The sequence below is a fragment of the Lontra canadensis genome, unplaced genomic scaffold, assembly GCF_010015895.1.
Source record: "Lontra canadensis isolate GAN:19392208 unplaced genomic scaffold, GSC_riverotter_1.0 scaffold1, whole genome shotgun sequence".
NCBI lineage: Eukaryota > Metazoa > Chordata > Mammalia > Carnivora > Mustelidae > Lontra > Lontra canadensis.
The window spans coordinates 110,322,412-110,350,052 of record NW_022630995.1 but is presented as its reverse complement, the minus strand read 5'-3'; the positions used below and the strand labels follow the sequence as shown (position 1 = coordinate 110,350,052).

General features: G+C 36.2%; 1 protein-coding gene across 9 annotated transcripts in view; it reads left to right on the top strand.

Annotated features, from left to right (window-relative positions):
- The window catches only part of PDLIM5 (PDZ and LIM domain 5), a 208,762-nt gene extending 181,935 nt beyond the window's left edge, over positions 1-26,827 (top strand). For all 9 annotated transcript variants that reach the window (XM_032861445.1, XM_032861436.1, XM_032861427.1 and 6 more), the window contains 4 exons: positions 18,306-18,486; positions 20,943-21,063; positions 23,981-24,096; positions 25,725-26,827. In XM_032861445.1, coding sequence (XP_032717336.1) covers positions 18,306-18,486; positions 20,943-21,063; positions 23,981-24,096; positions 25,725-25,814 — 508 coding nt within the window. In that variant the 3' untranslated portion in view covers positions 25,815-26,827. The remainder of the gene's footprint in view (positions 1-18,305; positions 18,487-20,942; positions 21,064-23,980; positions 24,097-25,724) is intronic.
- The last annotated feature ends 814 nt before the right edge of the window (positions 26,828-27,641 follow it).

Here is a 27,641-nt window from a genome sequence, read left to right as displayed (position 1 = left end):
ACAAATAGGCAGAGAGGCAGGCAGAGAGAGAGGAAGGAAAGCAGGCTCCTGCCGAGTAGAGAGCCCGATGCGGGGCTCGATCCCAGGACCCTGAGATCATGACCTGAGCCGAAGGCAGCGGCTTAACCCACTGAGCCACCCAGGTGCCCCTGAGTTCGCACTTTTAAAACATACACATATAAGGACAGGTGTTATTTTACAGAAATGGAATTATAATAACAATATTTTGTAAGCTGTTATTTTTCACTTAAATATGTTTTCCACATTAAGTATCCACTTAATAAGAATTAGCCATTAGTAGTATTAATGGCTATGGGGAAAAGGAGAAAATCAGTAGAGGTTTCCCAAGTCTAGACAGTAACCAAGACGCATAAGGATTTGTGAATATTTTAACTGAGCAGGTCATACATGACTCGAGTCACTTGCTCAAGCCATCATACCAATTTGTAGAGTCACTTTCCTAACAGTGGGACTGTAGGGTTACTACTTTACAGAATCTGTACACTAATAGACTCTAAAGTGGTACTGCTTTGTTCCAATAAATAAAAGTATGTTTCTAATTACTAACTGTATTTAGTTACTATATTTTTAGGATTAATGTTAATAAAAACAAGTTCTGACTTACTATTTCTATAAGTTATGCTATTTTGGTTATGTAGATTGGTAGTTAGGGATGCAATATTGTAGATAAAAGCAGCCTTTATGGGAACAGAAGTCACTGCTATTTGTATGCTGTTGTAAGCAGTTACTGGATAGGCCAAAAGATCCCATCACTTGTTGATTCATATTGTCTGATTATCAAATTCTGTGACATCCTATAATCATCAGTACCAATGTATGTGAAAAACTTAGTATGGAGAAAATACAAAGATCTAAATAGGAACTGCATTCCTACCCCTTCCTACCTGCCTTGGTTTCAGTTATAATGCTAGGCCAGGATGTAATTTTAATCCACAGTCTTTCTGCCATCTGAAATAAATATATATTATGTTAATAAGATGAATGGCCATCACTTACTATTCCTTCATCTGTTAAATTTTATATTGCTCTGGATCACTGTTATCAGTTAAGCATTAAAGCTTCATTTATTAAGGAAGTTAATAGGAACAGGGATTAGTTCATGTCAAGATCATATAACAGTAATTAACGCAGCACATTTGCTTGGTGCTCAAATGCTAAAGTAGCTTGAATAGACTGTAGTCAGTTTAGAGACCTAGTCAAAGCATAATTCTTGTTCTTGGCCTCAGTGTCAGTATCACTTACCAAAGCAAGGACACATTAGATCAAGTGACATTCTCTTGGACACCTGTTTCAAAAACACGCTGCAGTTGCAGACTTGATACTTTGAATACAGAATATTGTAACCTGCCAAACTCTGGGAAGTTTATTATCATTTTATAATTTATATTTCTTATTTTCTCCAGTATAATTTATATTATTTATTTATAATTTGTATTATTTAATTTATATTATTAAGCATCTCAAATTTTCAAAAAATTTTAAGTAAAAGCAAACTAAAGCAAATTTTGTTTTAAAATTTTTTTTTTTTAGCAAAGTTAATTGTTTTTGGAAAACCTCAGAAAACTTCATCACTGAATGTTAGTACTGAACTAGTTTTCACTTATAACTAGCCTAAAACCCCATAGGACATTTTATTTATTTATTTATTAATGCTTAGCATTTTTTGGCCTGTTTGAACCTAGAAAAGAGTTATGAATGTTGTGCCTAAATAGACATCATTTTGATTAGTTAGTGGCCTTTTATGGATACGTAAGAAATTCTCCTGAGGCTTTGATTAAGTTTGCTCTGGAACATTTCTTAATCCATTTATGATACAGGTACTGATTTTTTTGACTCTTATACTCAAGAATTGATTGACAGATGGGTGCTGGTATAATAGGGAAATAGAAAATCAGGTTAATGTAGCCAAAACCACATTTTAGCCTCCCTGATAGAGTGAGTTTATGAAAATTCTAGTTTTTCTTGACTGTCCTATCTAGTGGCATTAAAATCAATTCAGCATTTATATTACCTGGAGTTGACTAAATCATTCACTTTTTTTTAAAATTTTATTTCTTTTCCATTTTATTTTATTTTATTTCTTTTCAGTGTTCCAAAATTCATTTTATTATGGAGGGCACGTATTGCATGGAGCACTGGGTGTGGTGCATAAACAGTAATTCACTTTTAGCTTAGCTTCTCTGTGAAAGAAGTACAGGATTTATAGTGTTTGAATTTCTTATTAGCTATGGAATGCTTAAAAGAAATAGCCATAGTGCTATTGTTCTGTATCTGCCTGGAGTATATAGCACCAAAACAATCACATTGAGGCTACCCATTGTTTACTCCAGTGAAAGAGAGATTTTTAACATTACTGGTCTTTTTCTTGGTCAGTGATTTTCAAACTTTCCTCATACTGGGCCATCTCTGTTTCTCCAAGTTGAGGCCACCAGGGGTTTTTGCTTGTTTCACCGTGCATTTCAGTCTCTGAGCATTCCCTTATTAATAGGTTTTATTTATTCTCCCTTTTGGTCAAAACTTCACTTGAAAGTAAAAAGTTTCTTAGTGAATTGCGTTAGCACCTGAATTTAAGGAAACAATCAAAGACCTAGACCAAGTTTTATGAGCAAGACATATAGACCAAGAATTCAGATTTACTGTAGTGAAAAATTGGAAAGAACACAGATGTTCAACTAATATTATGGTACCATTAAGATCCTGGTTTTGGATAATAATAATAGTTGTTTAATGTGTTCTTAGCATATGTCAAATGTTACGCTAAGAATTTTACCTGAATTCCCATTTAATTCTTCATAAGCTTGTGAGATGAGAAAACTGAGGCACAGAGAAGTTACACATTTGCCCGAAGTCATATAGTTGATAAATGGTATAATCTGAATTTGAGCCCAGATCTAACTTTAAATTTTATTCATATTCTAACTGCTACTTAGGAAAATATTTATAATATTTTATTAATATGAAAAAATAAATATATTTTTTATTTTAAGTATGATTCTAATTTTGTGTAAAGAAAATATACATCAAGATATATTCATATATGTGAATACAGAACTGTTATGAATACACATACACATAGTCATTTATGTTACTGTATTAAGTCAGGAGAAAAACAGCTTAAGTATACCTGCCATAACTTGAGTGCAGCAATGTACTTTTCTTCATAATATTTGAGTATAAAAGTGAGAGAGAAGGGAGTAAATAATAGATTGAATAATTAAAAATTGTTACCTCTCTACCAAAATGACTTTGTACCACGTACATGCATGCATTCTTAGACTCATAGATGACCCAGGGTTCCCTTTTCCATTTTCTCATCTAATGTAGAAATGCAGTCATTCTATAAATAACACTCATTAAGTATTTTGTATATCACTGACTTTAAGCACGAGTGAGACAGAAATCAAAGACATATTTCCTTCCCTTAAGGAAGTTACTATTGCAGACTGGATTGTGTCCTGGCCGTATATCGAAGTCATGACCCCCAGTACCTCAGAATGTGGTGTTCCTATAAGAAGAGATTTGGACACAGAGATATATGGGGGGAAGACCATGTGAAGACACATGGATAAGATGGGCATCTATAAGCCAAGGAGAAAAACCTTAGAGGAACCCTGTCAAAACCTTCATTTTTGTCTGTCTAACACTAGTTAAACTGGGCTCAAATTTAGGTTCCACCATTTATTATCTGTGCGACTTCTAGCCTCCCAAATTGTGAAAAAATAAATTCCTATTGTTTAAATCACCCAACTTGTAGAACTTTTGTTAAGGCAGCCCTAGCAAAATAGCACAGTTATACTTTAGTAAATATTACAAACAAGCAAATCAGCAATAATATTAGTGTAGTAATAAGTCTAACAGGAATACATCCAGAATCCTGGTACAGAGGAGAGGTGAGGATTAATTAGCTTCAACAAATGACTTTCTTTTATTTGAAAGGAATGACAAGCAGTAAGTTGAATAGTCTACTTATAAAATCAATAGTTTTATACAACAAATACCCATTGAAACTTATGAAGTGTTAGGGTGGTAATTGTATTAGAATATATAAATACCAAGCCACCACATTGTACATCTTAAGCTTACACAATGTTATATGTCATTTATATCTCAATTTTTAAAAAAATAAAAAAAGGAAAAACTCATGTGCAAGTTACCTTACTGGTACTACAGTATATAAAAATTAAGAGACAATTCCTGTTTTCATATATTTTGTCATCTGATAGAAAAGCCAAAGTCCTGGCACAAATAACCATGATGTAATGATTTAAACATTGTGAGAGGTTCATTGTATCCTCCCAGTATTATAAGAAACCTATATGTAATGCCCTTATATCCGTAATAAGAAGTTCGTAATCATGGTGCTTAGAAAAATCATGAGATATCTATAGGGTTCTAAATTTGTCACAGTTGTAAATTTGAAATATTAATCCTATCTCAGGAAAATATATTAATAATGGAAATCCATGTTGGTGATTTCATTATATGATCCTTCTAATATCCAGGTCTCTCAATTCTCTGACATCTTCTACTTTAGTGATCGCTCCAGTTAACTTCAGCCACCAATTTTCATCCGAATCCCAGATCTTGTCTTTACCATTAACTCCATTTCCTTCATAATCTCATTTCTAAGCAGATCACTCCACTTCAAGAACCACTGTTTATATCTCCACTCTCTTCCTATTATCTCAACTCCAGCAATCCTTTGACCACTCCCTCCTCCCAGAACCTCAAATTCATTGATCCAAATACCTCTTCACTATCCCTTTGGTCCCAGTATCCTCACTTCTATTCTTATCTAGTCTGAGTTCCATAGTCAGTCAGTAGTCAGTATCCATTTTATCTCCTTAATTCTGTTGCCCATCTCTCATTTCATCATATTCACTTAACTGAAACCACTAGAATGGATAAAATCTACTCTTGGTTTACTTGTGCCCACACCTTAAAGTGGATATGACTGGAAGGAAAACCACAGCCATATTAACCAGTGTCACTTCAAATTCATGACTATTAATCTCAGGTGTGTTCTTAATAGTGACAAAAATCTGCTGTATTTCTCTAGTATGTTTACTTTTCCACTCTCCCAGAAAACCACTTTATATCTTCTTTTTTCTCTTTAAGCCTCTGATAACTTGTTTCCCATTTTCACTGTCAGCTGGTGACCTTGATTTTTTTTCATTCTTTTATGTAGGAAAGACAACAGAAATGTAGGACATAGAGAAAAAAAAAGTAACAAAATGGTACTCATAATTCCTAACTTATCAGCAATTACATTAAAGGTAAATAGATTAAACACTCTAATGAAAAGAATTGTAGAGTAGATAAAATCATGATTTGGCTATATGGTGCCTATAACAGACACTTCAGGTTAAATGACACAAGTAAATTGAAAATAAAATTGTACAGAAATAGGAGGAGGAGTCAAGATGGCGGAGAAGTAGCAGCTGAGACTACTTCAGGTAGGGGGCGATCAGCTAGATAGCTTATCTAAAGATTGCAAACACCTACAAATCCAACGGGAGATCGAAGAGAAGAAAAACAGCAATTCTAGAAACAGAAAATCAACCACTTTCTGAAAGGTAGGACTGGCGGAGAAGTGAATCCAAAGCGACGGGAAGACAGACCGCGGGGGGAGGGGCCGGCTCCCAGCAAGTGGCGGAGCAACGGGGCACAAAATCAGGACTTTTAAAACTCTGTTCTGCTGAGGGACATCGCGCCAGAGGCTTAACCGGAGTGAAGCCCGCGCGGGGTCAGTGGCCCTCAGGTCCCGCAGGGTCACAGAAGGATCAGGGGTGTCTGAGTGTCGCAGAGCTTACAGGTATTAGAATGGGGAAGCCGGCTACAGAGACAGAGCTGAGGAGTGAGCTCTAAGCTCAGGGTTACCTTGAACCGGTCGCAGGCTCGGTCAGCTCGGAGCACGGCCGGAGGCCAGGGTGACGGGAGTAATTGGGCGCTGTTCTCTGAGGGCGCACTGAGGAGTGGGGCCCCGGGCTGTCGGCTCCTCCTGGCCGGAGACTGGGAAGCTGCCATCTTCATTCCCGTCCTCCGGAACTCTATGGAAAGCGCTCAGGGAACAAAAGCTCCCGAAAGCAAACCCGAGTGGATTACTCAGCCCGGCCCCTGGTAAGGGCGGTGCAACTCCGCCTGGGGCAAAGACACTTGAGAATCACTACAACAGGCCCCTCCCCCAGAAGATCAACAAGAAACCCAGCCAGGACCAAGCTCACTTACGAGGAGTGCAGTTTCAATACCAAGGAGAGCAGCGGAATTCCAGAGGAGGAGAAAGCAAAGCCCGGAACTCATGGCTTTCTCCCCATGATTCTTTAGACTTGCAGTTAATTTAATTTTTTTTTCTTTTTCAATTTTTTTTTTCTTCTTCTGCCAAATTTTTTTTTAACTTAAACCCTTTTCTTTTTTAACGTTTTTTAACTAGTTTATCTAATATATATATTTTTTTCTTTTTTATATTTTTTCTTTGTTCGTTTTCTTTTTTTAATTGTTTATTTATTTATTTTTTTCTTTCTGAACCTCTTTTTATCCCCTTTCTCCCCCCTCACAATTTGGGACCTCTTCTGATTTGGCTAAAGCATATTTTCCTGGGGTTGTTGCTACCCTTTTAGTATTTTACTTGCTCCTTCATATACTCTTATCTGGACAAAATGACAAGGCGGAAAAATTCACCACAAAAAAAAGAACAAGAGGCAGTACCAAAGGCTAGGGACCTAATCAATACAGACATTGCTAATATGTCAGATCTAGAGTTCAGAATGACGATTTTCAAGGTTCTAGCCGGGCTCGAAAAAGGCATGGAAGATATTAGAGAAACCCTCTCGGGAGATATAAAAGCCCTTTCTGGAGAAATAAAAGAACTAAAATCTAACCAAGTTGAAATAAAAAAAGCTATTAATGAGGTGCAATCAAAAATGGAGGCTCTCACTGCTAGGATAAATGAGGCAGAAGAAAGAATAGAAGACCAAATGACAGAGAATAAAGAGCTGAGCAAAACAGGGACAAACAGCTACTGGACCACGAGGGAGAATTCGAGAGATAAGTGACACCATAAGACAAAACAACATTAGAATAATTGGGTTTCCAGAAGAAGAAGAAGAAAGAGAGAGGGGAGCAGAAGGTATATTGAAGAGAGTTATTGGAGAGAATTTCCCCAATATGGCAAAGGGAACAAGCATCAAAATCCAGGAGTTTCAGAGAACCCCCCTCAAAATCAATAATAATAGGTCCACACCCCGTCACCTAATAGTAAAATTTACAAGTCTTAGTGACAAAGAGAAAATCCTGAAAGCAGCCCGGGAAAAGAAGTCTGTAACATAAAATGGTAAAAATATTAGATTGGCAGCAGACTTATCCACAGAGACCTGGCAGGCCAGAAAGAGCTGGCATGATATATTCAGAGTACTAAACGAGAAAAACATGCAGTCAAGAATACTATATCCAGCTAGGCTATCATTGAAAATAGAAGGAGAGATTAAAAGCTTCCAGGACAAACAAAAACTGAGAGAATTTGCAAACACCAAACCAGCTCTACAGGAAATATTAAAAGGGGTCCTCTAAGCAAAGAGAGACCCTAAAAGTAGTAGATCAGAAAGGAACAGAGACAATATACAATAACAGTCACCTTACAGGCAATACAATCGCACTAAATTCATATCTCTCAATAGTTACCCTGAATGTTAATGGGCTAAATGCCCCAATCAAAAGACACAGGGTATTAGAATGGATAAAAAAACAAAACCCACCTATATGTTTCCTACAAGAAACTCATTTTAGACTCGAAGACACCTCCAGATTTAAAGTGAGGGGGTGGAAAAGAATTTACCATGCTAATGGACATCAGAAGAAAGCAGGAGGGGCAATCCTTCTATCAGATCAATTAGATTTTAAGCCAAAGACTATAAGAAGAGATGAGGAAGGACACTATATCATACTCAAAGGATCTGTCCAACAAGAAGATCTAACAATTGTAAATATCTATGCCCCTAACGTGGGAGCAGCCAACTATATAAGCCAATTAATAACAAAATCAAAGAAACACATCGACAATCATACAATAATAGTAGGGGACTTTTACACTCCCCTCACTGAAATGGACAGATCATCCAAGCAAAAGATCAACAAGGAAATAAAGGCCTTAAATGACACACTGGACCAGATGGACATCACAGATATATTCAGAACATTTCATCCCAAAGCAACAGAATACACATTCTTCTCTAGTGCACATGGAACATTCTCCAGAATAGATCACATCCTCGGTCCTAAATCAGGTCTCAACTGGTATCAAAAGATTGGGATCATTCCCTGCATATTTTCAGACCACAATGTTCTGAAGCTAGAACTCAATCACAAGAGGAAATTTGGAAAGAACCCAAATACATGGAGACTAAACAGCATCCTTCTAAAGAATGAATGGGTCAACCAGGAAATTAAAGAATTGAAACAATTCATGGAAACAAATGATAATGAAAACACAACGGTTCAAAATCTGTGGGACACAACAAAGGCAGTCCTGAGAGGAAAATATATAGCGGTACAAGCCTTCCTCAAGAAACAAGAAAGGTCTCAGGTACACAACCTAACCCTACACCTAAAGGAGCTGGAGAAAGAACAAGAAAGAAACCCTAAACCCAGCAGGAGAAGAGAAATCATAAAGATCAGAGCAGAAATCAATGAAATAGAAACCAAAAAAACACAACAGAACAAATCAACAAAACTAGGAGCTGGTTCTTTGAAAGAATTAATAAGATTGATAAACCCCTGACCAGACTTATCAAAAAGAAAAGAGAAAGGACCCAAATAAATAAAATCATGAATGAAAGAGGAGAGATCACAACGAACACCAAAGAAATACAGACAATTATAAGAACATACTATGAGCAGCTCTACGCCAACAAATTTGACAATCTGGAAGAAATGGATGCATTCCTAGAGACATATAAACTACCACAACTGAACCAGGAAGAAATAGAAAACCTGAACAGACCCATAACCAGTAAGGAGATTGAAACAGTCATCAAAAATCTCCAAACAAACAAAAGCCCAGTGCCAGACGGCTTCCCGGGGGGAATTCTACCAAACATGTAAAGAAGAACTAATTCCTATTCTCCTGAAACTGTTCCAAAAAATAAAAATGGAAGGAAAACTTCCAAACTCATTTTATGAGGCCAGCATCACCTTGATCCCAAAACCAGACAAGGATCCCATCAAAAAAGAGAACTACAGACCAATATCCTTGATGAACAGAGATGCGAAAATTCTCACCAAAATACTAGCCAATAGGATTCAACAGTACATTAAAAGGATTATTCACCACGACCAAGTGGGATTTATCCCAGGGCTGCAAGGTTGGTTCAACATCTGCAAATCAATCAATGTGATACAACACATTAATAAAAGAAAGAACAAGAACCATATGATACTCTCCATAGATGCTGAAAAAGCATTGGACAAAGTACAGCATCCCTTCCTGATCAAAACTCTTCAAAGTGTAGGGATAGAGGGCACATACCTCAATATTATCAAAGCCATCTATGAAAAACCCACCGCAAATATCATTCTCAATGGAGAAAAACTGAAAGCTTTTCCTCTAAGGTCAGGAACACGGCAGGGATGTCCGTTATCACCACTGCTATTCAACATAGTACTAGAAGTCCCAGCCTCAGCAATCAGACAACAAAAGGAAATTAAAGGCATCTAAATCGGCAAAGAAGAAGTCAAACTATCAATCTTCACAGATGATATGATACTATATGTGGAAAACCCCCCCCCAAAAAAACTGCTAGAACTTGTATAGGAATTCAGTAAAGTGTCAGGATATAAAATCAATGCACAGAAATCAGTTGCATTTCTCTACACCAACAACAAGACAGAAGAAAGAGAAATTAAGGAGTCAATCCCATTTACAATTGCACCCAAAACTCTAAGATACCTAGGAATAAACCTAACCAAAGAGGCTAAGAATCTATACCCAGAAAACTCTAAAGTACTCATGAAAGAAACTGAGGAAGACACAAAGAAATGGAAAAATGTTCCATGCTCCTGGATTAGAAGAATAAATATTGTGAAAATGTCTATGCTACCTAAAGCAATCTACACGTTTAATGCAATCCCTATCAAAGTACCATCCATTTTTTTGAAAGAAATGGAACAAATAATCCTAAAATTTATATGGAACCAGAAAAGACCCCGAATAGCCAAAGGAATATTGAAAAAGAAAGCCAAAGTTGGTGGCATCACAATTCCGGACTTCAAGCTCTATTACAAAGCTGTCATCATCAAGACAGCATGGTACTGGCACAAAAACAGACACATAGATCAATGGAACAGAATAGAGAGCCCAGAAATAGACCCTCAATTCTGTGGTCAACTAATCTTCGACAAAGGAGGAAAGAATGTCCAATGGAAAAAAGACAGCCTCTTCAATAAATGGTGTTGGGAAAATTGGACAGCCACATGCAGAAAAATGAAATTGGATCATTTCCTTACACCACACACGAAAATTGACTCAAAGTGGATGAAGGACCTCAATGTGAGAAAAGAATCCATCAAAATCCTTGAAGAGAACACAGGCAGCAACCTCTTCGACCTCAGCCGCAGCAACATCTTCCTAGGAACATCTCCAAAGGCAAGGGAAGCAAGGGCAAAAATGAACTATTGGGATTTCATCAAGATCAAAAGCTTTTGCACAGCAAAGGAAACAGTGAACAAAACCAAAAGACAACTGACAGAATGGGAGAAGATATTTGCAAACGACATATCCGATAAAGGGCTAGTGTCCGGAATCTATAAAGAACTTAGCAAACTCAACACCCAAAGAACAAATAATCCAATCAAGAAATGGGCAGAAGACATGAACAGACATTTCTGCAAAGAAGACATCCAGATGGCCAACAGACACATGAAAAAGTGCTCCATATCACTCGGCATCAGGGAAATACAAATCAAAACCACAATGAGATACCACCTCACACCAGTCAGAATGGCTAAAATTAACAAGTCAGGAAATGACAGATGCTGGCGAGGATGCGGAGAAAGGGGAACCCTCCTACACTGTTGGGTGGGAATGCAAGGTGGTGCAACCACTCTGGAAAACAGCATGGAGGTTCCTCAAAATGTTGAAAATAGAACTACCCTATGACCCAGCAATTGCACTGCTGGGTATTTACCCTAAAGATACAAACATAGTGATCCGAAGGGGCACGTGCACCCGAATGTTTATAGCAGCAATGTCTACAATAGCCAAACTATGGGAAGAACCTAGATGTCCATCAACAGATGAATGGATAAAGAAAATGTGGTATATATACACAATGGAATACTATGCAGCCATCAAAAGAAATGAAATCTTGCCATTTGTGACAACATGGATGGAACTAGAGGGTATCATGCTTAGCGAAATAAGTCAATCGGAGAAAGACAACTATCATATGATCTCCCTGATATGAGGAAGAGGAGATGCAACATGGGGGGTTAAGGGGGTAGGAGAAGAGTAAATGAAACAAGATGGGATTGGGAGGGAGACAAACCATAAGTGACTCTTAATCTCACAAAACAAACTGATGGTTGATGGGGGGAGGGTTGTTGGGAGAGGGGGGTGTGGTTATGGACATTGGGGAGGGTATGTGCTATGGTAAGTGCTGTGAAGTTTGTAAACCTGGAGATTCACAGACCTGTACCCCTGGGGATAAAAATATATTATATGTTTATAACAAATAAAATAAAAAAAAATCTGTGAAATCTAATAAAATTGGATTTAATTACAAAAAAAATTGTACGGAAATACACCATGCAAACACTATAACCAAAAAAGAGCTGGAGTGACTATGTCTATTAATATTAGAAAAATAGCCATTAAGAGAAAAGATGTTGAAAGAGAAAAGGACATTTTATAATGGTAAAAAGTTCAATCTATCAGGAAGGTACAACAATTACAAATATATATTCACTTAATAACAGAACCCCAAGTCCACAAAGCAAAAACTGGCAGAATAGAAGGGAACAATGATAAATAATTCGATAATAATAATTGGAAAGTTTGGTATCCCAGTTTCAAGAATGACTATAACAACTACATAGAAAGTGAACAAAAAGCCTTGAACGAAACTATATACTAGACTCAGTAGACATCTGTAGAATATCCCAGCTAACAACAGGAGGGTATAAATTCTTCTCAAGTGCTCATGGAACATTCTCCAGGATAGACTACATGTGAAGCCATAAAACAAGTTTTGATACATGTGAAAGGACAGAAATCATACAGAGTATGTTCTCTGACTAGAATGGACTAAAATTAGAAATACATAACAGGAGAACATTTGGGAAATTCCCAAATATGTGGAAATTAATATACTCCTAAAAAAATCTCTTGATAACTCAGTGCCAGGTTCTTAGGGAACTCACATTACATCTGCATAATACTAAAATAAACTAGTTACAGGACTAAAGTCCTATCATCTTTACAGGTTCCACTCACACTCTAGAGGAGGGGATCATACAGGCCATGTACACAGAAGGCAGGTATCTTAAGGGCCATACTAGAATTCTACCTAATGTACTATCTCCTCCCCAGTCTCCCTCTTCTTGGTTAGTGGTATCTCTATTCTCTCACTAGCCTAGACCTCATGTGATCTATCAGCACATCCTTTTGACTCTAACTTCTAAATATATGCAGAATCTGAACCTTTCTTCCTGTTTGTACTGCTGCTACTACCCTGATCCAAGCCACTGTCATTTCTCACCTGGGGTAATGAAGTTGTCTTCTAATTAACCTTTTTGCTTTTGCCCTTGCCCTTTTCCTGTCTGTTCTCAATACAGTAGCTAGAGTAAATCCTGATAAAACATAAATCAGATCATGGCACTCTTTTGCTGGAAATCCCATAATGATTACATTTTCGAAAGAAGCCACAATCCTTACAATGGCCTAAAGGCCCTACACAGTCACGAACCACCACCTCATTATCTCTCTGCCTTATTACTTGGTCATTTCCACCTTGTTTCCACCACTCCAGGCACCCGGCCTGCTTGCTGTTTCTCAGACTCCCCAAGCACTTTTATCAGGCCCTTTTGCATCTGTGGTTTCCCTTGCCTGGATTCTTTTCCCCTGGATATTTGCATAGCTCACCTTTGCCTACTTCGGGTCTTTATTCAAATACCAGGGTATCCCTGACCACCGTGTTTAAATTCTATTCCCCCACCACCATACGTAGTCTCCCTACCTACCCTCCCTGCTTCATTTTTCCTCCTCAGAACTAAAAATCTATTGTACCTTTTTTTTTTTTTTTTAATTGTTTGTTGTTTCTCCCTCATGCTAGAATGTAAGTTCTGGGTGAGCAGGGCCTTTCCTGCCTTTATTTCTTGCCATATTTTCTGCCCCTAGAGCAGTATCTGGCATGTATCCTTGTATTTAGTAAATACTTGTTCAGTTGATGAATAAACTTTTTAAAAATATTTGGAGGAATGTATGATAACAGTTTCTCCAAGTTGAAATTATCTCTCATTAGTCTTAATATATAGAAACACATTTTCCTGTTTTGTAGATTTTATAATAACCAGTATAAATAATCGAGTATAATTGTCTCCTATAGACTTAAAGAATTATCAATTAATATTACATTTTTTTAGAACTTGTCCTTTTTTATTCACTGTTATGTTCAGGCTCATTTTACCCATGCATTTATTCTTGAACAGTGAGTCATTTATGTCTTTAAAATAAAAAGCTATAGTTGACCTCCAGCCTTTTGGATACAGTACTTTAAAGGGCTTACAGATTAAAGATGATACTCAATAAAGGTGGAACTATGTTATTTAATGCTCCAAATTGGAACATTTGAACAAAATTTACTGGGAACGAAGAATAAAGCATATAAAAAATGCAGCCCTTATAAATCTTATGACAGATTATTAATATTGCTAATTTTGAGTATTATATGTCTTCCTAGTGTGTTTTACTGTTATATTCAAGTGTGTCTCATTCTCTTACTCTCTCTTCTTGCGTGTATCTTTATATTTGTGATTGTGTGCGCAGTTTCTCCCAGTAATCTTTTCTGCTTCAGAAAACTCTTCCTTTCGTTCTTTTGTTCTTAGACTCTTTGCTCATGCCACACCCTTCCCAAAATTTGACCATAATATAAAACTGGTTTATACATTTTTATTATTATATCTAATTAAGTAGAGTATCAGATTCCATTTTTATTTTTGAGCAGGAGTTGGCTTTTTATGTGGCTTTATTTTGAACTTTTGCTGATTAACTTTTGATTTCTTGGCTTTTTTTGTTTTTAACTTCTATCGATACGGTAACTTTTGGTCAAATACAATTTTTAATCTGTAGTAACTGGGCCTTGAAGAATTTCCAGCCTTACAGTTCATCATCCACATGATCTTAGGGATGTTAGGTAGCTGTTGATATTTTCTTCATCTACTTGTAGAGCTAATTTCTATCACTGAGCTTTATTGTTCGAGTAAAATAATAAAGAGAGGCAGGAAGCAAGCATTTTATTTTGAAGCTGAATCCCTGTTAGATTATGCCTATTGAAATTTGCAATCCCTCTCACCTTCTCCCTGTATAAGTTTTCTTTTTCTGTTCCTTTTGACATGCCTTCCCTCCCTCCCTTTCTTTCTTTCTTTCCTCTTTGGCATAAGTCCCACAGAAGATAAAAAGGGTAAAGAGTTTCATGGGATAGGATAACTCCTCTCTGTCAGCCAGTCAGTGCTTTAACTCTTTCAGGTCCCCTCCTTTGTCAGTCAGGGAGTATTTGGGAAGGGCCGTGGGGTAGAGTAGGTAAGAGGTAGAGGTTGACTTCATTCCACCTTGTGTTTACCCAAGCCTGTCATTCCAGTTCACACACGGAAATCCAATCCTGCCTGGAACAAGAAGAACTTCTTCAGTGTTAATCCTGTGTTAATGAATTTGTTAAATCAATCTCTGCTAATGCAGAGAAGAGAATACTTTGTTGGATGTAAGAGATTTTAGTGTTTAACTATACCTCACTTCAGGAGCATGGTGGGAAAGATGCTCTTTGAGCCCGGCCAGGGAGTACCCAGCTAGGCCATTACCTGCACTGAGCATGTTTAAGAAAGGAGAACTGGCAGGAGCAAGGGTCATTTTCATTTCAGTTTTTAAAGGTGCAGAGGGAGTTTCTTTATTGTTGTTAAGACATTTCACTATTCATATTTGGTAAGGAACTAAGGAAATATCTTAAAGTTATTATTTTAATGGATGATTTAATTAAATTTATTTGTAGTAGAAACTATTCTAGAAACCTTTTAAAAACACTTTTAAGAATACATGAAATAGAAAAAAAGTCTTCTAAATTATAGAAGGGAGCAAAAGAAGAATGAAAATCATGAATGGGACCATTAAAAATAAAGATCGGACAAAAATTTGCCATTGAGATTGGACAGAACCTATAATGATGACCTACATACTTGCCTAGGTTAGAATGGATTTGGCTTTAAGCCTCCTCGTGGTCAACAAAAGAAAAAAGTTAATTTTTAAATTTACTATACAATGAGTACAAAAACAAACCTATTGCTCAGAAGAAGCAAACTGTTCTTGTTACAGAAACCTGAAAGGACTTTCTCCAAGGAGTCTACGTGAAAGTGCCCCTGTGTGATCTAACAAATAACACTCCCAACAGTAATTTAGAGGAAAAGCAAGGGTGACTGTTACAGAGCTATGTCCTATGACAAGTGTCAGTGCAGACTGATGGTATCATGCTGAGCACCAGTCATTAAGGGAATAATTCTGTGGAGTGGGTCAGGACCAGTATGCTCTGAGCTGCAGAACCTCCTTCTCTGCTGGTCTGACTTGATTTCTTTCTTTCTTTTTTTTTTTTTTTTAAGATTTTATTTACTTATTTGACAGAGATCACAAGTAGGCAGAGAGGCAGGCAGAGAGAGAGGGGAGAAGCAGGCTCCCCGCTGAGCAGAGAGCCCAATGTGGGACTCGATCCCAGGACCCAGAGATCATGACCTGAGGCGATGGCAGAGGCTTCAACCCATTGAGCCACCCAGGAGCCCCCTGACTTGATTTCAACACATCTTTTATTAAACCTAGAAAATGGGTCATGTGTTCCTGAATCTGTTCTTAAATATCTTGTTTTTTTTTCCTCAGATGAATTTTGTTATATATTTGGTGGCACTGATAGCTGTGTTCCAGGAGTAAAGCTCTTTCTTCTCTGAGTATATATGACACTTTGATAGAATGTGAGTTTGAGGTTGGATTGGCTTTTGAAATCTGGATGGCTAAAGAAAGATGCTGGCCTCTAGGGGCAATCCAGCCTATGGAGCTGCTAAAGATGTGCCCTAAGAAAAAAGAAAAAAAAAATTTTCAGCCTAACAATTCTTGGAATCTGCCTTGGCATCCAAACAAATGGTAACAAAGTTCTACCATCCCTGTGTTGTGGTCACAGTAAATTTAACCCGACAGATTTTTCAAACCAGATACCCACTTGGTATAAAAGCTCTGCACACTCATAAGACTTTTTCTAGCTTTGAGCATAGTGACTCCTTAGTTTATCTTTGAAGGTAAACTACTTGTCAAATACATATTAAGAAAATGAGAGGAAGGAATTTGTTGAGTAGGACTATTATTTACACTCCAGTTAAAAATTCAGGGACAACTTACCCAAAGGAACATTTGGTTACAAAATAAATGATCTATAGCTCTTTTTTCCCCTGTCAGGTGTGAGTTGACAAAGATGTTCCTTATTAGTGATAGCAAAACTTATGGCACCCTAAAGCTTAAAAATAATAATAAACTACTTGTCTCAAATGCTAAGAGAACTGCATGCTGTAGCTGACAAAAGTTGGCATTGTGTTATTAATTTTAAAAGAAGTTAACAAAAAAAAAAGAGAAAATACCCTCTTATACCTCACAGAACACATTTTTATCATTCATCAAGAGCCTTTTTACTTTTTTGACTCTAGCAGAGTTAGGTGCTAGTTCTGAGTTCTGAGTAAACATCAATGTATTTGCAAAGAATTTCCCAATGGGAAACAGTTAAGGTTTATGTTATTGTCAAAGGCAAAAAAAAAAAAAATGCTCCAATTATGTGATGCTCATTACTGTGACTTTTCCTATTAATAATCTGCCTAGAAGTCAGGTATCCATGCTTACTGACAATTACCCTGTGGTCACTCAGTGATGATAATTGCTGGTAATGAGATGAAAAGCAGAGTATCAGCTGACTACACAGTATGCTAGAAATGAGGAAATTCAGCTTCTGGCCTTCACTCAGTCAGTGATTTTATGATATTTGTCATATCTTTTGAACATTTTGTATCTCAGCTTCTCCATCGGTTAAACTGAGTTTGAAGTAACTGCCCTGGTCTGTCTCACAGGAATGTTGCCTGGACAAATTGGATAAGTGTAAAAGTGCCTTGGAGGTAAAGCCACTCTGCGAATAAAGATTAGTATGATGGAGCTACTGAGAAGTGTGTTGCAGAGGCTAGAATGGTTCATTTCTGCAGGCTTCGTGACTAGATAAAGCTTCATAATGGATTCCTGTCAAGCAAACCAAACCCATCTTATCAGTTCATGACTGTATAGTATTTAATGGAAAAAAATCTCTTTACAAGCATTTGTTACCTTGATACAAATGTGCATTAAAAATCACTCATGTTTCAATTAAATAAAACCTTCCTAAGTAGCTTCAAAACAGTCTCTAATAGCCAGTTGACAGTTTCCATCGTCTATTTGGAGGGGTCATAAACATCTGATATGCTTAATAAAGTTGAGAAATAAGGAATGAAACAATGTGTGGGGAACAGAAGTGGACCACAGTGTTTCCTCGGGTCATAATTGCTTTGAATTTTAAGAGTCTGACATTACCAAATTAAGATTTCTCTTGTTTATTTTATTTATAGAAATGTCAAATTCTCATCTCTGCCTAAGCCATGTAATATTTTCTGGTTACTTCATTTTCCACTGGAGTTAACATCCTCATTTTCAGTCATAATCATGATACAGAGTCGCTCGTTGCAGCTTGAAAAACATGACCAGGTCTCTTGAAGATGGAAAAAAATGGGGGAAATGGCCTTCCTCGAAAGAATCCCCTCCTTGAAAGAATCCCGCTTTTTACTCTTCCCTTTTTCTCTCTTCACGTAAATGCTCAGAGTTCCTATGTAAATTTACAGCACCCTTGTTTTCAGCCCTTGAGAAGGATAATCGAGCAAGAATTTAATTGTTTTGACATTGCACCAAAGAGATTCTGTCCAGGCTAACTTCAGAAACTTTTATTCCCCAGCCAATTTGATCTCTTTTCTTCCGTCAGGGGACCATTCCTAGTGGCACTGGGGAAATCTTGGCATCCAGAAGAATTTAACTGTGCTCACTGCAAAAATACAATGGCCTACATTGGGTTTGTAGAGGAGAAGGGAGCCCTGTATTGTGAGTTGTGCTATGAGAAATTCTTTGCTCCTGAATGTGGGCGATGCCAAAGGAAGATCCTCGGAGTAAGTGTCAGAAAACCTGTTTATTCTGATTGAGCTTTAAAGCACAATGATTTTTTTTTTGTTGTTATGAAACCCTTTCAGCAGTTTTCCTTTTTATTTTCTTCTTACTTGATCCCCTCTCTGTTTTCGTCACTGTTTATTATTGTAAAGCAAAACTAAATAGACCTTTGTAGAAGTATATCGGACTCGTGGGGTTAAGTTATCTTTGGTTTTATCTTACTGAGTGCTTGCTTGTCTGGTGAAAGTCTAGCCACTGTGGGGGAAAAATAATTTACTGTGGGTGTGCTACCTCAACAGGACCCTGTTTGCTCAGGAATGAAGAGGTCGCACAGGACCACACACATCAGAGTTCTCAGAACTGACACCTTCACTGTTTTAAATTAAATTCCATAGCTTTTATAAGAGCAGCATTTCCCTATTTGTCAGGGTTCAAGCACGGGGCACAGATCTCATGAAATATATAAAACATGAGACTTATAAATGATATATTTTTCTTAAACACATGGAGTGTTTAAAAATATAACTTATTTTATGAGCATATACATGTGATAGAAAAATAATCGAGGCACCTTTTTTTTTCTTTTCAAAAAGGGAGTAATTTAGGAGTCAGATATATAATAAATAATGATGAATGAATGGATTTCTGCTCCGGGATATCCAGGATGCAGTTTACAAAGAAAGGGTCAGTCATTTCATATGGGTGACAAGGAGTTGGAATTTTATTTTAGAAGTATCCAAGGTGCCTGGTCTCACACGAAACTCATACAGCTAATACAGAAGAGGGGAATGGCATTGCTGAATTCTAATATTCTCTTTATAAAAATAAAATAATGAAACTTTAATTCATATCAGTTGAGAGAAAAGCTAATATGAATTATTGAGTACTTTGAATTTCAGATTACGTCTTTAAATGGTTCTAAAACTTTGAGGACACTTAAATTGTAACTATGCCACATTAAATATTTCTATATTATTAATTTGTACAATATGTTGGGAACAAATGAGTAGAATTATACAGGCTGTAACTTCCTAAAGGATAAATAATAAGACTCTTTCAATATATAAATATATTCTGTAAATTCTAGAATAATTAATAATACAGAGTCCAGTAATAATCTTAGAACCAAATGAGGTTCTAGAAAATGGAAATCTTACCCTCATTGCCTTAGAGATGGACCATAACTTCACTACAGAGACAGATTCTCTGGGTTGTGTTTTAGTTGTTTGATTTCCTGTTAAAGAAGGAATAGTAATCTGTCTCAAGGATTGAAAGGGAAGTAAATGCCAAGAGCCTTGAGAAACAACTTGGTTCAATGTACATTTGTTGTACATGTTCATAGTAATCTTTTTGGATCTAAACAACTGCCATTTCTCCTCAGTATCCTTCAGTAGTGAACTGTGACATTTTCTAAGGCTAATAATTTACTCTGTCATTTTATTTTATTTCAGCAATTTTTATTATTAAAAATATTTCAAAAAAAAATTTCACTCTACAGCAATTAGAAAATACCCAAAAATGTTAAGAAGAAAATTAAAGTGACCTATATATTTTACCAACCCTAGATAATTCCTGTTAACCTTAGGATGTTTCTATTTCCAGTTTGCTCTTTATAAGTAATTCATTTACACAATTATGACCATACTCTAGGTGTAGCATCCTCTTTTTTTGTGATAAATATTATGGAAAGAGTGAATCCCCATATTGTTAACTATTCTTCAAAGATAATGTTTAATGGCTCCATCTCTCTCAATCTAAAGAAATGATTCCTTACAAAACTAGCTTCTCAAGACTTCTTTTACTAATTAAAATCTGGCCCAAGTCTTTGATACTGCTGTTTTTAACCACAGGGCCATTGTTAATTAGAATCCATACTTGATGGTTCAGACTTTAGACACTCGTTTGAGTGTGTGCTTAGTGTGGTCACAGCTGATTTCCAGCATCCTAAACATGTGTTAAACTGATTGGATTACACTGATTATGTTATTGCTTCCATAATGCACCAAAGCACAGGTTTGTTTCAGTTTTCAAATGTTTTGCCCTTCCTCCGTGACATTTTCTTGTTTCTCCTGCATGACATTTTCAAGATAATACTGTGAAACCTTCGTAAGTGAATGTTCCCTGACACCCTTTTGAGAGAAAGCAGAAGGTTTTGTAGCAAGCACTTATGAAGTACTTACTTTATTCACCACATGTATACTGTTTAAAAAACATAATCATTCTTTAAATAAGTTTATTGATGTGTATTTATGGGAAACACACTTATATAGTATATCAGTTTAGATGATTTGTGAGTCGGTCCTAAAGTATCATCTGTTACTTAGAGGAAAAGCTCATGGTAAAGACAAAGCGTGTGTCTACTTTGAGTCAGTTTAAAAGGGCTGTGTTGGTACAACTAGTAAAATAAGCATTTGTGTATTATCATCTTTCTTTACAACCAATTACCTTTCTATAACAGGAAGTCATCAATGCTCTGAAACAAACTTGGCACGTTTCCTGTTTTGTGTGTGTGGCCTGTGGAAAACCCATTCGTAATAATGTTTTTCATTTGGAGGATGGTGACCCCTACTGTGAGACTGGTAAGATCCTAAAGCCGTTTGTTTCTTAAGTTTTGAATAAGGATAAAACATTAACCCTTATATTACTATAAAGTTGAAAAGAAATATTGGGCAAAGTAGATTTCCTGTTTTCAGGGCATTTAAAGCTACGCTAAATACATAGCAAAAAACTATGTAAAATTTTTATGACTTTGTTCAACAGATATTCCCAATATTTCATTAAGAGAAATGAGCATATAAGCATTACCTAGTAGGAAAATATTTTGCTTGAATCCCTAATAGTTTATGGATATGAATTCTACCAATTTGTGTAGCTTAAAGCCACCTCTTACACGCTAATAGTGAATTTTGAGTGGTTTTAAACATGAGAAATGATCACCTTCTGAACATGATATTGATTTGCTCTTCAAGGCAGTGGTCTTGACAATAAATTGGAAGTCTTTTTTTACTCTTCCTGAATGGAAAGGTAATCTTGGCTTGGATGGTTCCCTTAGTAAAATTATTTTTAATAAATAGGCTCCAAGGACCCATCTACTACATTTCTTATTACCTGAGCTCTGAACACATCTTTTCTTTTCCAGAGACTAGAAGTAAACTTTCATAACACTTATTTATTAATATTACTCTTTCCTAGGTATTAGTACCATATATATGTTTCAAAAAATAAACTATTTTCCCTTTATCATGTCTATATTCACTACCACTGCATTTCCACTATGGAGTTTTATTGTTGATCTGCCTTGAAACTCAAAGTGTGGTGCTGGAGGAAGGGAATATTGCACACTAGTTAAGTTAAAGGAGCAGTCAACTTCTGATTTGAGGCTAGTCAAATTAGACATCACTTGGACCCTTTTTTGCTCACTCAGTTCCTTTTAGTTCCTAGTTGGGACCAATCTAGATCTATGCCATACTGTCCACCAGGAAGCTCTCTGGGAATTCCAGTGATCTACCCCATCTATGGTCTATTTTGGGACAGGATGGCTACGGGCTGCCTACCCTGATTCAATCAGAATATTTCAATATATTTTGTAATTTCACCTAGTTCTTCTGAAAAAAGAGCTTTATTATTATTTTTTTTAATTAAGCTTTGTGAGACATTGGACTAACTGGCAGATAGTCCCTGTCTAGCCAAACACATACAAAACTAGCCTTAGTATCATACTTAATATAGTCTAAGAAGTTCGATTTTTGAAACCCAAAAATTGCTTACAGTAAGGGAACAGCATTATTGAAGATTTGTTTTAATGTCACTTCTAATCAGCTTGATCTATTTTGTTGTATTTCTTTAACCTCCTGCATTTGTTACTACCGAGATTTTCTCATCTCAGTAAATGGTCCACTGTCCAGTATCCCAAACCATAAGATTCTGCTCTTGCCATGTCTAATCTAATTAGTAAAATCTGGCAGTTCTACCCCCAGTGTATATTGATTCATTCATGTCTCTCTACCTCAACAGTCAGAACTAAATCCAGCCCACTCTCTTTGCGTGGACACTCTAATTACCAACTAAAATGGTATATCTTCTTCCCCCCAATCCTCAAATAGCAGCTATGATAATATTTTGTTTCAGTGTGAATTAGATTATACTTGATACCTTTTGGCTTCCCCTTGAGGAATCACTGCACTCCTTATTAGGCCAACCTTATCTTCTACCACGTTATTTTCTGTCACTTGAGTTCTACGCAAACCTATCCCCTTTGTTTTCCCGAACATGCTAAGATTCTTCCTGCATCAGGGCTTTTGTACTTGCTGTTTCTTCTAACTTACCTGTTCTTCCTCAGATTTTCTGTGGTGATTTTTCCTTTTTTTGGTCAAGTCTTGGCACAACTGTTACCTCCGCAGAGAAGCTTTTTCCAAGCCCGCCTAGTTAATGGAGTGTTATGTACTCCCCACAACTATTCTGTATCACGTGACTGGTTTTTTTCGTGGTTCTTGTCACAGTCTGAAATTATTTATTATCACTTATTTTAAAAATATAATAAATGATGACATCCTATTCCTAGTGAGATTATAAGGACCATAAAGAGAACAGACACTTCTGTCTTCACCACTATAACCCTCATCAGTGGTAGGCACATAGTAGGACTCTGAATATGTGATGAGCAAATGCTGCTAAGAAATACTGAAAATTATTAAGAGAGGTAAATCAAGTTAGAAATGAAAGTCTACTTTCTACTCCAGCTGCATAAAAGAAAATTGCCAGTAAGTTCTAATTTAGTAATAATAAAGAAACATCTCATCAATACTACTCTCTTCTGAAGGAAATCCTACTAGCATTTTATAACTATAATCTCTGTCAAGTAAATGGTATTCTCTGGCTAAGGATTTTCAGCATTAAGTCATAAATTTGAAAGGAAATCACAGCAAAAGACTAGGGGCTAATACGGTTATGATACAGTCCAGCTAGAAACTCAGTCACGGCACTTAATTCATGGAAGTTTCTTGTGACTTTTTTTTCTTCCTACTAAGTCAGATACTCTACGAAATGTGCTGATATCAGATATTTCTTCTGATTTTATGTTCTGTAGTCTTATTGTTGCTAGTTTTTGGAGGTTCCCTTGTCTTTTGTTAAAACAGTCCTATCTGTTGATAACTTACCAGGGATCAGAGTTGTTCTTCATATGTATTTGGACACTTAAGTAACTGGAGATATGTGAGAAGTATTATGTGGGAAAATGGAATAAAAAACGTTAATTATGTAAATAACATTTACCCCAAAGGTAATTACCCTGAATTAAACACCCCAAAGTTACCCTGAAACATGCTACACTTTATTTCTCAAGCCAAACATGTCTTCTGAACATTTTCCAGTTCTTAGTAACTCTATCTTTATCTTCTCATTTAATTCCAGTTTTGTTGCTGCTTTCTAGAAACTATTATTCTAAAGCTTTGTCATGTTTCAATTATGTCTCCCCACCCCTACCCTGCCCCTGTACAGATTATTACGCCCTTTTTGGTACCATATGCCATGGCTGTGAATTTCCCATAGAAGCTGGCGACATGTTCCTGGAAGCCCTGGGCTATACCTGGCATGACACTTGCTTTGTATGCTCAGTAAGTAAACATCTTATTTCCAAATTAGAGGAGCACAGTATGGCCAGTTTTAGCCTAAGCACTAAATGGAAATAACAGTTCTTGTATCATTCAATCCTTCACACATGAAAGTATTTTTACAGTGATTTTAAAAGTTGTTCATTGAAAGTTTTGGCATTTTTTGAATTGTTTGGCACAGAACAAGGTACTTAGTCCTTTAGAGAAAATCTTATTTTTAATAAGTTTGTGTTTATAAGGAGAAACCACATATTTCTTAAAACAGTAAGAGGCCTTTACTTTTTTTTTTTAATTCTGTTTTATTGAAGTGTTTTTAGTAATTTTTGGAAACATGGGTACCTGAAATAGAAACAAACAATTCTAAAGATCTGTTGTTGAATTAAAAGTGGAAGCAAACGGTATGTTGATTTACGTCCTTCCATAGCAATAGTCCATGAATATTTTTTTTCCTTTTAGGACTGTAATAAACATTTAGTGATATATTTACCTATTTTGTTTTGATATTCTAATATTTTTGGTTTTATTTTTAATGATGAGAATAGCTGTAGAGACATTTACCATAAGACTTTAAAAAAAAAAAGTTTTATTTATTTATTTATTTGAGAGAGAGAACAAGAACACGCATGAGCAGGGGAAAGGGGTAGAGGGAGAAGCAGACTTCCTGCTGATCAGGGAGCCCAACACACAGCTTGATCCCAGGACTCTGAGATCATGACCTGAGCTGAAGGCAGACGCTTAACTGACTGAGCCACCCAGGCATCTAGGTGCCCCCTTAAGACTCTTTTTAATTTAGAAAGTAAATATCCAATAAAGATACTCTGTTCAGATGTTTGATTTTTTAAAAATTACATTTAATATATCTAATAGTTTTTAATACCCATTGTATGAAGGGAAAAAAGTAATGTTAATTGAAGTCAAATGATGTCCCCAAGTATTACCTGGTTGACTATTAAATTCATCTGTGTACTTCTTCCTTCTCTTAGACTTCATGAGATCTTTAAAATGCAACAACTTAGAAGACTTGCCTTCCCCTGTTCTCTGGTAGAGCTGCTCTATTATACTATACATATTTAAGAAAGGCAATAGGAAAGACAGGATCACATAAATGCAGATAGTAAGTGAACTGTATAATCATCCAGTAGCCAGATGTTGACCAGTAAAAACCAGATGTTTTTACTATAAGAAACCAAGAAAATGAATTAAAAAGAATTCTCAGGTATTCTGTGCCTATGTGTTTGGGGTCTTGGGAATATTTGGCTAAGCAATTGTATTGTGTTTTCATTTTGAGTGCTGTGGTTCCCTGCAACAGGAAGCAATTTTTAAAGCATTGATGAGCATTTGGGAAGAGAAATTACAATTAATGTGATCTCTTTATGTGTTTTCTTATTAGGGCCTAGTAAAGAAAAATAATGATCAGTGATTTAAATAAATTAGAATGCATTCTAGGAAAAGGTCATTCTTTATTGCTTTTGAAAAATTATATGAAATACCATAGTAATCATTAAATGTCAGAGCGTCTAGTACAGCCAATGAAAGTGCTTCGTCTTACCCACCAAGTGAAAAGCCGTTTTTCCCTTTTAGGCATATTTGACAAAATAATGATATTCTTTTAAATAATGCTTCTTTTTCAGGTATGTTGTGAAAGTTTGGAAGGTCAGACCTTTTTCTCCAAGAAGGACAAGCCGCTTTGCAAGAAACATGCTCATTCTGTGAATTTTTGAAAGTCAACAGTTCAGGGATAGAGAAGAAATTTGAAGAGAAAGAGGAGAATTGGAATTACCAATTAATTTTTAGATTTAATATTTATGGGAATTTTGAAAAATAATAGTGGCCCTGGAGGGATAAATTCCAGCTTTAAAAACCAAATCTATGAGGAAATATTTGGCTTCATAAAGTAAAGGGACAGTTTGGCATTTATGATTACTTTTTTCCTGTATTTTCTGTCCATAAAATTTTTATAAAAACCCAATTTCCTGGTTGACTATTAAATTCATCATAGAATAAATTAGTGGATAATTAAATTTTAGAATAAAACCTCTAACATCTATGCTGAATTAATGATACTTTCTTGCCTTGTTAGGTAGTTCTGAGTAAATCTGTAAAAGGCAATGAAAATTGCCTTACACTCTATCATTAAATGTATTTTTTTTAAAAATAGTGCTTATCTTTAAAAGAGGAAATAGGAGTTTAAATAGAATTTTATCAGTAGTAGGTGTCAGTTTTTAAAAAAAACTATGTACTTTTTTTAATCTTACTGATCATTCCAGTGGGAAAACTAGTAAGATTTTCATCAAAATGTGCCATGCCAATAAGAGATATTATCTGTTTCTTTCATCCAGCCCCCAAAAAGCCACCACATTGCTTATAAATTTCAAATTTTTGCCTATTATTAAAATATGACCATTTCTATTCATTGTGTATGTTTTATCACCTGTATTAGTGAAACTCCCATTTTTTCTCCTTCCCTCATGCTGAGGTCGAGAATGTGAGTAGAATAGAGTGAGGTTAGGAATTACAGGAAGTCAGAGGACTGCATTCAAAAATTCTTTTTAAAATTCTCCCCTTTTCAGACAGTGAATCCATTATATCAGTTTCAGGTTTGTACTACTGACTGATAAAGGTTTGAGAACTGTCTTTGAAGAATAATTTTTTTCTTAGTCCTACATTATAAAAGTAAAATATTGGCTTGGGGATGTGATAAAAATCTAAGGGTTTTTTTTTTTTCTTTCTTTCTTTCTTTCTTTCTTTTCTTTTAGTAGTTCTCTCTCAGTACTATATAAATCACTTCCAAGTGTGATCACAATGTTTGGAAAGCTTTTATTCCAAGAGACTGGTAGTATAGGAGGGGAACATGATCAGTTACTCATACTGGCTCATTATTTGTTTTCTTTATTTGGGGAAAAAATTATGTAGCCCATGAAGACAGAGCAACAGTTGTGAAATTGTGAATCCTATTGGTATTTGCCCAGTGGGAAAACAGATTAAAACATTTGATAGTTTTTCTCTTTGTTTCCAGAATGGATGAAAGCCCATCATCCCACTAAAAAATACTAATGTGTCTGGGGCAAAGTGCTTTTAAAGTTGAGACAGAGCCCAAGTCCTCCCTGCCCCATAACTCACAAAGGACTTCATTTCCATTGTGTGCGTATTTGTTATAGAGGGAGGTTTTAGGCTCTGATATTTGTTTAACCTCCCTAAGAACTTTTCAAGACATCTGTCCTGAAAGTTGTTCATTTATGGTCTAGCAGATTTATATTATATGAAGATAATAATTAACTGAGAATCAGAGCACGAGAAGGGTGACATGAAGTGGTTTCACCAGTAGCAACCCTGAACTGCCTTCTCACACTGCATCTGTAGGGAGGCAGAAAGTTTTACTTTGGAAATAAAGTGCTGGAACTGAATTGTGCATTATTTCTCATTGCTGCTGAAACCACCTGTAGAGTCCACGCTGGCTGATGTGCGTAATCACGTAACTTCGTGTCAGTCTCTTGCTTCACACAACATAAAAGAAATTGGTGGTTCTGTTTGGATGTTAGTAGAGATTT